The sequence below is a fragment of the Astatotilapia calliptera genome, chromosome 2 (assembly GCF_964374335.1).
Source record: "Astatotilapia calliptera chromosome 2, fAstCal68.1, whole genome shotgun sequence".
Classification (NCBI taxonomy): domain Eukaryota; kingdom Metazoa; phylum Chordata; class Actinopteri; order Cichliformes; family Cichlidae; genus Astatotilapia; species Astatotilapia calliptera.
The window spans coordinates 2,765,789-2,777,822 of NC_137423.1; the positions used below are offsets into that span (position 1 = coordinate 2,765,789).

The 12,034-nt window shown below is 43.6% G+C and overlaps 1 protein-coding gene across 5 annotated transcripts in view; it reads left to right on the forward strand.

Moving 5' to 3' along the window:
* LOC145432292 (uncharacterized) overlaps nucleotides 1-12,034 on the forward strand; it is a 36,309-nt gene that overhangs the window by 12,120 nt on the left and 12,155 nt on the right. Inside the window, exons 7-8 of one of the 5 annotated variants that reach the window (XM_080309038.1) lie at nucleotides 4,863-4,929; nucleotides 8,451-8,742. In XM_080309038.1, the coding sequence (XP_080165164.1) occupies nucleotides 4,863-4,929; nucleotides 8,451-8,652 (269 nt within the window). In that variant the 3' untranslated portion in view covers nucleotides 8,653-8,742. Of the gene's footprint in view, nucleotides 1-427; nucleotides 777-4,862; nucleotides 4,930-8,450; nucleotides 8,748-12,034 lie in introns of those variants that run through there. The other 4 variants (XM_080309046.1, XM_080309050.1, XM_080309053.1 and 1 more) reach the window with 4 other exon arrangements.

A 12,034-nucleotide genomic window follows, 5' to 3' on the forward strand; every position in this document is an offset into this window, starting at 1 on the left:
TGTCATGCAGTTGCTGGTTGCTGTTGGTTGCAGTTTAGTTGCTGGATGATTTCCATGTTATAGCAGTATCTGGTAATACAAGATGAAAGTTAAAGAAAAAACATATATAAACATGAAGTAAGAAAGACTACAGCAAACTTATCTTTGCATGTTTCACAATGTTAATGACTCCAAAGTTCATCTCATCACAAGAATCTGTGCCATTGTAGTTAAAGTAAGACAGGATGAGAAACAATAGAATTTACAGCCACTGTCATCTATTGTGTAAGAACATGACCCCTTGGAGAGAAAGGTAATCTGTATATTTAGCATTTAATGGAGGGTAAAGGACACTTGGAGGTGGGGAGGACCTAAGGATTTGCATTTGATGTCACTTCTCCAGAACGATCTATTCCTGTTTGTCTGTGAATCTTTATTCCCTTTACAGAACTGTGTCCTGTGGAGGAAAAGAAGTCAGAATCCACACCTCAACAAAACCTCCACTAACAGAGTTCTTAATAACACTGCCACTGCTATTGTCAAACTTACGCTGTTGATTGGTTTTTACTCATGATTTAGTTGAAAGAAATTTGACAAGTTTGAATGTCCAAACTGTTAAGTAATTTTTACTAGTAGTAATCAGCTAAGGCATTTGATCTTTCTGAATGTAGACCTGCACTGAGGACAGACTGTCTGGCTGCTGAGTTTGGTTCTGTTTCTGTTCTGTGGATTTGTTTGCAGTGTTTTGTTTGTCTGTTGAACTGAAATTAAAAGTTTGATTAAAATACTAAACAAAAGTAAGAATGCCTGCTTTTGTAACAGAACAAATAAACAAAATTAGGCAATTATAAGACTTCTCATAAAAAACACTAAATGCAAAAGGGTTTATCAAAACACAAAGCATTCATATTAACCTAGTAAAGCTAAAATATGAGGCTACGGATGATAATAAATCAGGAGCCATTTTGGAGCCAAAAGAGCTGACTCTCTGAAAAGACCTGAACTTCCCATCACTAGTCAGTAAGCCACAAAAACCACATGTCACGTTCGCCACTGACAGAAAATGGCAGTAAACATGTTTTTAAAACTTTAAGCACTTATTTCTTAAATCCAGCTCCACACACGGTGTTACGTCTATGTCAGTTATGTGTAGCATTGCATGTCCCCTTTAACCCAAAGGAGATCCTTAAATATCCTGAATTGTTCCTAATGACAAAAACTGGCAGCTTCCCAAAAAGTGCAATAATATTGTTATATATTAATATTGTTTTGCACTTTAAATGAGTCAGTCTTTTAAAACTACTTCTGCCTAAGATATTCGTATCAAGTATAATTATATTTTGGGGGTTTAACCCTTTGAAGGCCAGTATGTTTACATAGCTGCACTGTTTTTTAACTGGAAAAAAACCCAATAAACTAAAATATTTTCCATAAAATACATTTCAAGAAAGATTTCACTGCTATTATAATTAGGCCTTTAGATTGGCACCAAGGTTGATTTTGATTCATCATTATGTTTTTTTGCAGGGGCACAGTAAATGTAATAATCATAACCTATAATGGTATATGATGTTTTTCACTTTTTCCACACTAAATGTTTATTACCTTGCTAACGTAAATAAAAATACAAGCTCAGTTTGAACTAGAAAAACATTTATTTTAGAAAGATAAACATGAACATTTATGTTGTTGGGGATGGGGAGAGAGACAGACAGGGAGAGAAGTAGTAAAGTAAATTGTGCGTGTTAGTCCCCATAGGGAAATAGTTCCTTTGCATTTAACCCATTCACCCAGTGAAGCAGTGGGCAGCCACCAGTGCAGCGCCCGGGGAGCAGTGTGTAGGGACGGTACCTTGCTCAGGGGTACCTCAGGGTAGCCGTTCAGTGGAGTCGAACCCTCGACCTTCCAATCATGGGGCCACCACTCTACCTACTGAGCTATCCCTGCCCTAGTATGTGTCTGGGTGTGAGAGTCCTGCTCAGACGGCGCAGTCGTTACAAATGGTCACACTGTGGTCCTTGCATGTATACTTCTCACATTTGCAGCAGGTGTTGAAAACTCTTCTCCTTTTTTCTTTGCAAAGTTCGCACTGCCTCCTGCTCTTACATTGAATGATGGGAGCGGTCCATGAAGTCGCTGCAGTCAGATTTGTGACTACTGCTGCAGCGGCTGATGAGCGAGGAAGGCGCTCTCTCTTTGCTATGTGTGGGTTCACCAGCATTTCTCCCACTTCTTCAATGAAGACCCTCCGTCTGTGTCCTTTCTGCTTCTGCCAGGATGACTCGATTGATGTCCACAGGACGTAGGCATTGTAAAGTGAAACATCAAGGACGTTGTGGAAGAGGGCCAGTGGCCAGTAATTTGTTTTCCTCCTGCAGGAGTAGGTGCCAACAATCTAACAAAAAAAGAAGCATAAAACATGAATATGAGCAAGAATGAATAAATATATGCATAACTGGTTCAGGGCTAGCAAAATTTCAAAATCCCCGGTTGCCCTTCGGGCAGGGACTCTTCAGTTTTTGGTAGCCCAAAATAAATTTAAGTAGCCCGAATAAAGAAGAGAGCAATTTTTTGATTGATGTTTTGTTTCCTGTTTAGTTTCCTTTACAATATTATACATTAAAGTATAATATTGTAACGGAAACAAAACATTAAACAAAAAATTGTTGAACACACAAATTACAACATTGTATAAAAATTACAATCATCAACTCAAATACTTGGTTCTAATTGAACAGAAATTTCTATGAACTTGTAAGAACTGTGTAGGACATGAATCAGTCTGTGTCAGATCAGAATTTGAAATTTCCACTGAAGTCACGGGTAAGAGACAAGTGGAACCAAGATCGAGGCCATTTGCTTTTTGAAGCTTGCAAAGACTGCTAAATTGTGCCAGTGGTAGTTCACTCTTTGCAACATAGTACGCTGTTCTATTTGCAATTGGTGTTTGTTCTGGGAAAGATATTGCAGACTGAGCAATAATGCATTTCTTGCATTTCTCATGGGTTCTAATGGGGGCCTTTCTTAAAATGACTGGTTCCAGTAACAAAGGCGCTTGTTGACTCAGAAATCCAGGGAAAACCAACAACACAGCCGGCAGAACATTATGTTATTTACACGGGTGCACATAAGTGGTCTGCAGGTGCCGCATTCGCTGTCAAAATAAAAGACGCACCAGATAAGAAGTTGCAACGCGCGTTTGCGTCCATATAAAAAGCACTGTTTTTGTCCGCTAGAGTGGGATTTTCACGGCACATTCTGCACCACATCTCTGTGCGTTCATCATTTGTTTGAAGCCAGCTCACCTCCTGCAACCACTTTTCCGAGAATACGTGCTTCTTTTGTGGTTCGGACTCCTTCTGACATTTCTTTGGAGGTGGAGGAACGCCAAAGCAATTGCTTAAAGGAGCTTCTTCGACATCTTGAAAAGTTCTAAACAAATGTCTGTCCTCCTCCAGAAAATCTTATGTACGCAAACACGCGTTGCAACTTCTTATCTTGTGCGCGTTTTTTATTTTGACAGCGAATGCGGCACCTGCGGACCACTTATGTGCACCCCTGGTTATTTAGCTCATCATATTGCAGCCACAGAAATTCTTTTGTCCATGAAACCATAAAGCTGCACTTTCTTTTTGCCTTATAGTCTGATTTGTCATAACTTTTCCGTTTTGTGGTAAGCTTTTCTTTGGCTGTCACTTCTTCACCCTGACCTGTCTTATTTGGCTCAGCAGAACTAAAATACATATCCTGCTGCATTTACACACGGACTCACATAACGGTCAGCGATTCTCTGCGCCATCAACCTCTTACATGTTTAACCCTTGGAGATCCTTAAAAAAGACATCCACCTTTGCTTTTAATGGACATAAATGTCCATTCCCCAAAAAGTGCTATAAAAACTTTATATATTAATATTTTTTTCCACTTTAAATTGGTCAGTCTTTTAAAACTACTTCTTCCTGAAATATTCATATAAAGTTTTAATTATATTTTCGTTGTTTTAAATCCTAGTTTTATTACATGAGCGTCCTGTTTTTTTAGCCCCAAAAAACAAAAAACTAAATATTTTCCAAAAAAAACATTTGAAGTAATATTTGTTTGTTATTATAATTAGGCCTTTAGATGGACCAAAGATTGGCACCAACATTCATTTCGATCCACTTTTATTTTTTTTGCAGGAGCAGATTTAAAAAAAATGCATCCACCTTTATGCCTAAGGACAATTCCCCAAAAAGTGCTATAAAAACTTTATATATTAATATTTTTTTCCACTTTAAATTAGCCAATCTTTTAAAACTACTTCTTCCTGAAATATTCATATAAAGTTTTAATTATATTTTCGTTGTTTTAAATCCTAGTTTTATTACATGAGCGTCCTGTTTTTTTAGCCCCAAAAAACAAAAAACTAAATATTTTCCAAAAAAAACATTTGAAGTAATATTTGTTTGTTATTATAATTAGGCCTTTAGATGGACCAAAGATTGGCACCAACATTCATTTCGATCCACTTTTATTTTTTTTGCAGGAGCAGATTTAAAAAAAATGCATCCACCTTTATGCCTAAGGACAATTCCCCAAAAAGTGCTATAAAAACTTTATATATTCATATTTTTTTCCACTTTAAATTGGTCAGTCTTTTAAAACTACTTCTCCCTGAAATATTCATATAAAGTTTTAATTACATTTCGCGGATTTTAACCCTTTATATCCCGGTTTCGTCACATGAGCGCACTGCTTTTTTTGCCCCAAAAAACAAAAAACTTGAATATTTTCCAAAAAAAACATTTGAGGTAATATTCAATTGTTATTATAATTAGGCCTTTAGATGGACTAAAGATTGGCACCAACATTCATTTCGATCGCCTTTTTTTTTTTTTTTTCAGGACCAGAAAATGGTCCCCAGGCGGCCAATGCTGCTGCTCTAGGCCGAAAGAAGTGCATCTTCCCGGGGTAAGTCGCGACGATCACCAGGGCACGATCACTGGGGACTCCTTTCTACAGCACACACCACGTGACAACAAATACGTCATTTCCTGTTGATTAAAAAAAAATGCACCGTCTCACGGCCCTAGGGACCGAAAATGGTCCCGCCCGATCAGCGGGCGAAGCCGCTGCTGCACGCAGGCTTCCTTTCCCGCAGGTCTGTCTAAGCAGCCCGCTGTTTTCCAGCAGGGGTCAAATGTGAAGCAAGGGCGCCACCCGGTGGACAAATAAGAAAATTACAATTCTAAGGCCCCTAGTTCAAACTAAAACTAAATTTACACCACAATTATAAAATATAATTAAAAAGAAAATTCTTTGACAAATTTGGCTATATTCCACTCAACACAGTGAAAATGGTTTAAAATTAAAAATGCAAAATACCATAAATGTCCCTAAGGACCTCTGAGGGTTTTAAGCTGGGGGAGATTTCACTTGTCATGTTTGCATAGTAAGCTAACGATTAATAAGACGATGTCAGAGGAATTGGTGCGCAAATTATCGTCACTCACCAATCAGTGCTGTCGCTCTCTATACACAGTTCGCGCGATTGCAAAGTGAAAGCAAAAAACAAGCGCAAATTCAAACGCGATTTCAATATGTCACATATTGACAGTGGCTCACCCAATGACATAATTACCCAGCTACATTTCCGAAAGAATGCAAAAGCACTGACATATATTTTTCCTTCCTCTGACAGCCCGACGGGCAGGGCAGAGATAGATTTTGGTACCCTGACTGGAAAAATCGCTAGCCCCGGGACGTCGGGCTAGCGATATCGCAAGCCCTGTGGTTCGTAATGACACCTACCTTATCAAGGTTGTCGACACCTCCTTTGCATTTGTTGTAATCTTCGATTATTACAGGCTTTCTCTTCCCTTCTTTGCTCACGTCTGGGCGGCGGTGTTTTGTGCTTAGTAGCAGCACATTCTTGCCCCGTCGGGGGATGTAAGACACAAGTGTGTGGGTGTTTGTAAAAGCGAAGATGGAGGAGAAGATCTCTCTCTTTTTTGCCTGGAGCAAATGAGGTGGAAGCTCAGGCTTGTTTTGGCGAATTGTGCCAACCAGGGCCATTTTCCTCTTGAGTAGCTCATCTGCCAGTGCACAGGAAGTGAAAAAATTATCACAGGTGACGACGTGTCCCTGGAGCCCCTCTGTCATGTCCAGGACCACCCTCATCCCCTGGTTGACTTCAACACGATCTGGAGCTGCTTTGCCCATGTACACCTGCAGTCTCCATGCGTAGGATGTTTTGACATCACAGGCTGCCCAAATCTTGATACCATATTTGGCCGGCTTCTTTGGCATGTACTGCCTGAAGCTACACCTGCCTTTGAACGCGACGAGTTGTTCATCCACACAGAGATCTCTGTCTGGGCTGAACAGCATCTCCAGGCGGTGCGTCCACATATTCCAGACTTTGCGGAAGGGAGCCATCTTGTCAACACGGCGTGGGGGGCGGGATAGCTTATCATCGAACCGCAGTGCTCTGCTGATGTGGTGAAACCTCTTCTCGGACATCGTAGCCCGGAAAATGCTCCGTCCCCATTTTTCACTCCAGAGGCTCTTCGTTGATTCGTGTTTTGACCTGTAAACACCGGACAAAACGAGCAGCCCCACATAAGCCCGAAACTCCTCTGCGTCTATATCTCGCCAGCCGGGAATTTTGCGATTCCCATGCAGGTTTGTCATGGACACAATATGCTTCACGATCTCATCCGTTAGAAACAGCGCGAAGCTGGATATGGGGTCAACGATTCGGAGAGTGGCATAGCGTGTAGGTCCCGGGGTCAGACCAGTGGCTGCTGGGATGTAGCGGAACGTCTCAGCGTTTGTGGGAGACCAAGATATTTTTCCATTTTTTGACGTCCATGCTGTTTCATCAATTTTCTCTTCGCTTTCATCTTCATCCGAGTCGGAACTGGACTCCAGCTGCTCTGTTTCTGCCTCCGATACCTCCTCCTCTTCCTCCTCGTCCCCGCGGAGCTATCCTCGTACTCAGAGTTCATGATGACTGACTGTTGTGATATTTTGATACCATGGTAGCATTTACAGGATATTGTTTTATTGTGATATTATACAGGAAAACTGTTACTCAATAAGGCCCATTTACTAGTTGTTTTTCTCTTTCTCTCTGACCCAAGAATTGATGTGTAAGAATCACAGGCTGGTACCCCAAGGTCGAAAATACCACAGAGACGAGACCACTTCCTTACTCCCATCCTCCCTTCCTTATCTTTTAGAAAAGAGCTTGTTAAAAAGCCAGGTGGTTTGTTTCAGAATTCACTAATGAAAGAACTCTGTATTCTATGTCTAGGAGTGTATTTTGCTGGGATGACCATAAATTGTAACTGAAGCTGAACTATACAAAGGATACTTCTCTGCTCACAAGGCAGGAAGACGTTTCCTTATTTGGTCTGTACCGGTTTGAACTGAGAACCTGCTGACACACGAACCTTTTTTTCCTCTATATAAGCTGTTTTGTACTGAATAAACCTTTGAGTTGGTTTGGGAAGGCAACCTGAAGCAGTCTGTGTTTCCTTGTTCTCCCAAGCTACTCCCGGCGCTGTAACTAACCCAGCTGAACAGCATACTTGAGCGTTACTTTGAATAATTAGGAATCTTATAAGGAAAGGACAAAACTCTGCTTATCGGTGCTCACGCCTTGGAGGGAAACCGGGACGGAGATTTTCTCTTCACTGGATATCACGGATATTTAAATAGATTTCCTTATGCGGCCAGGAGATCGTTTCTCTTGCCTTCCCTTTTGCCAGCACGTGCAGGACTAAACCGATTCAAAACTCTATCCGGTTAGTCGTGACGCATGGACCCTGCTTCCGGTCAGTCCAGCTAACGTAAAGCTACAAACATCTCTACTGTTTAGGCTACGTCCACACGTACACGGGTATTTTTAAAAACTGAGATTTTCCGTTTTCGTTTTAAAAAATAATCCCGTCCACACCTAAAGGCAGAAATGAAGGAAAACGCTGCTAGGAACATGCCAAACCAACAGGTGGCGATGTAGTCCTAACCGTGTAGAAATGTTGGCCAATCAGAAGTCTAGAAGCCTCGGCGGGAAAAAGTAAACAAAGCTGGGGCATAGAAGCAGAACCCAGTCATATGTGTTAAGGCAGCGTCCCCAACCCCCGGGCCTCGGACCGGTACCGGTCCGTGAGTCGTTTGGTACCGGGCCACGAGAGTCGAGGCTCAGGTGTGAAATGTATAGTTTTCAGGGTTTTTAATTGGTCTTCAGCGTTATTTTGTTATCATTCTTATCGTTTACTCTGTTTTCCTGGGTCTTTTCACGTGTGTTATGAATAAATCTTCTTTTTTTTGGTACCGGTACTAGTTTTATTTTAAAGGCCGGTCCATGAAAATATTGTCGGGCATAAACCGGTCTGTGGCGCAAAAAAGGTTGGGGACCGCTGTGTTAAGGGACAGTAACTGTGTGTGTATATGTGTCTTCAACCTTTCCCTCTCTCTGTCTGTAGTCCCAGCCTGCTTCAAAATGGCCACCATCGTCTCTGTACCCAAATCCTCCACCATCTCCTCATTGAACGACTGGCGACCTGTAGCCCTGACCCCCATCGTAAGCAAATGCTTCGAGAAGCTGGTCAGGGACTTCATCTGCTCTGCACTACCCGACTCACTGGACCCTCTACAGTTTGCATACCGCCACAACAGGACCACTGATGATGCCACAGCCCTGACACTACACACTGCCCTGTCACACCTGGAGAAGAGAGACACGTATGTGAGGATGCTGTTTGTAGATTACAGCTCAGCATTCAATACCATCGTTCCCTCGAAGCTGGACAGGAAACTGCAGGATCTAGGACTGAGCAGCTCCCTCTGCAGCTGGATCCTTAGCTTCCTGTCTGACAGACGCCAAGTGGTCAGACTGGGCAGCATCACCTCATCCCCCATCACACTGAACACTGGTGCTCCACAGGGGTGTGTACTGAGCCCTCTCCTGTACTCACTCTACACCTACGACTGCACAGCCACTAACAGCTCCAACATCATCGTGAAGTTTGCGGACGACACTACAGTGGTGGGTCTTATCACCAACGGTGATGAGACAGCTTACAGGGAGGTGGTCAGCGCCCTGACCCACTGGTGTCAAGACAACCATCTCACCCTCAACGTCGCAAAGACAAAGGAGTTGATAGTGGACTTCCGGAGGTGCAGAGAAGTACACACCCCCATCACCATCAACGGCGCTGCTGTGGAGAGAGTGAGCAGCTTCCGGTTCCTTGGTGTACATCTGTCTGAGGATCTTACGTGGTCAGTACACACAAACAAAACAGTGAAGAAGGCGCAGCAGCGCCTCTTCTTTCTCAGGAGACTGAAAAGATTCCTCAGGACCTTCTATCACTGTGCCATTGAGAGCATCCTCACTGGATGCATCACCACCTGGTATGGCAACAGCACCGCCTACAACTGCAAAGCTCTCCAGCGAGTAGTGCGGTGCTCTGAACGGATAATTGGAGGTGAGCTTCCCTCCCTCCAAGACATCTACAGGAAGCGCTGCCTGAGGAAAGCAGGGAGGATCATCAAGGACTCCAGTCACCCCAGCCATAAACTGTTCAGACTACTTCCATCAGGAAGGAGGTTCTGCAGCATCCGGTCCCGTACCAGCAGACTGAGAGACAGCTTCTTCCATCAGGCCATCAGACTGCTGAACACGTCATAGACACCTCAGCTTCACTACTGGAACTTTAACATTATGCACTCCATACTGTACAGTAATGCCACTGTTTTGCACAATATCCAACTAACAACCTCTGTATATTTTATATATTTTATTTATTGTTTACTCTATTTAATTTGTAAAATATGTGTACACACACACACACACACACACACAGAAAAATATTTAGTATACACATCCAGAAATGCATATACTATTATATATTGTACATATATTTATTAGTTTCAGATGTAGCCATTCTTGTATTTTGCTTGTTTACATTATTGTATTTTGCACAACTCTGTTGCTTGTGAAGCTCGCACACAAGAATTTCACTCATATATGCTGTACCAATGTACCTGCACATGTGATGTGACAATAAAAGTGATTTGATTTGATTTGATTTTGGTTATATGTAAGCATATAAACACTGCAGAGAGTACAAGTAACAGTAACAGTATTGTCGAAATTCATTTCACCGAAACAATAACGTGGCGCACTGTGTGACGTCAAAAAAGGCGCACACCTTTCAAAAATATCCACCCTGGCCAGAGTTTTTAAAAATCTCAGTTTTCAGTGACCAAAAACGGCATTTACGTGTGGGCGAGGGTGTAAAGAAAATAGAAAAATCTGCGTTTTAAAAATTACCCGGGTACATGTGGACGTAGCCTTAGACTGGTATTTTTGAAAACAGAGATTTTCCGTTTTCGTTTTTTTTAAAAAAAAATCCCGTCCACACGTGCAGTTTTGAGAAAAATATCTCAGTCCACGCGTAACCCCCCCTCCAAACAAACAAAAACAAAGGCAAATGCTGTAATGAGCACGCCAAAGCAACAGGTGGCGATATAATCCTAACCTTGCAGAAATGTTGGCCAATCCGAAGTCTTGAAGCCAGGGCGGGAAAGCATAAACAAAGACGGTGGAACTGAAAGAGTTAGCACAAAAAGAAAGAACAGTCATTGAAGGATTTGAACCAAAGGCAAAAAATAGTGTAACAATGGTTAAATGTTATTTTACAGTGACATGTTGGTTATCTCTGCACACTGTTGTTATTTCTTTAAGATACATGTTTGGTTGTGCTGCAGGAAAAAGGGAGTTAATGTGTGCAGGAAGGGGAGGGGGTCCTTGTTGTTGTGTGACTGTGCGGGGCTGAAGTGAGGGGTTGTACGAGGGCACTCTTCCCGGAGTTAACGGCCCGTTTGCCTGTGTTACCGAATAAACGGACAAAATGAGATCCAACCGTCTGGTTCTTGCGAACGTTACACTGGTGTCAGAAGTGAAGAAAAAAAAAAACGCAGAAAACGCCCGACACCCTGTTGCTGGCGACGCTGACCGTCATGAGACACGAGGATGTTGCCGGACAAGATTAAGAAGGAGACGGAGGAGAGGGAGGTTCGCCCGCGCTCGCCTGCCCATAGAGTGAGGGAAACAGCGATGCGGCTGTCTGCTGAGCCTGGATTTTTTCGGGAACTTTTCGCACAGTCGCCGCGATTCCGGTGGGAGGGAGTCGACCTCGCTTGGCGCACCGTCACGTGATGTAAACAAGCATGGCGGCGCCCAGCAAGCTGCGGCGAATATAAAAACGCCTAAGTTCAGCGGCAAGACGCCATGGGAAGTGTTTATTGCACAGTTTGAGCTGTTAGCTGTTGCAGCTGGCTGGTCTGAGGAACATAAAGCTTTCCAATTGGCTTTGTGCCTGTGTGAGGATGCAGCTGCATGCCTGCTGCTGCTAACCGAGGAACAAAGGGGAGATTATGATGCTCTGGTTGGGGCACTTCAGAGACGTTTCGGGCAGTATAACCAACCAGTGCTGCTGAGGTCAGAGTTCCACAACAGACGCAGATTGCCAGGAGAGCCCCTTCGCATTTTGGCCCATGAAGTCGAGTGTCTTTGCCGGAGGGCGTATGACAGCATGCCACCATCAGTGCAGGCGGAGTTAGCTCGGGACCAGTTCCTGCAGGCCCTGAGCCCTAAAGAGCTCCGTATGCAAACTCAGCTTGCTCGACCGGCCACACTAAGTGCAGCCCTGGAGCTAGCGTTGGAGAGGGAGATGCTTGCAGGATCCTCTGGGGGCGCTGATGACACATGTGGTGAGGGCTATGTCAGCACCTGTGGAGCAGATGGAGATGCCAGCGGGCCTGAGCAGTTTGGTTCAGACGGCTTCTCGGCATTCGCCTTCCCCTCGGGCTGGACCACGCCGCCGACCACAGAGCTGCTGGGGATGTGGACAAGTCGGACACCTCATCAGGCAGTGCCCCAAGCTTGCAGCGGTTCAGGGAAACGCTCAAGGGCCCGTGTAGGTGGGAGTACACGGGCCAGGGAGATCGACATCCCCACACCACCGCCATTTCCACCTGGTGCGGTCATCGCTGTGGGCTGGAC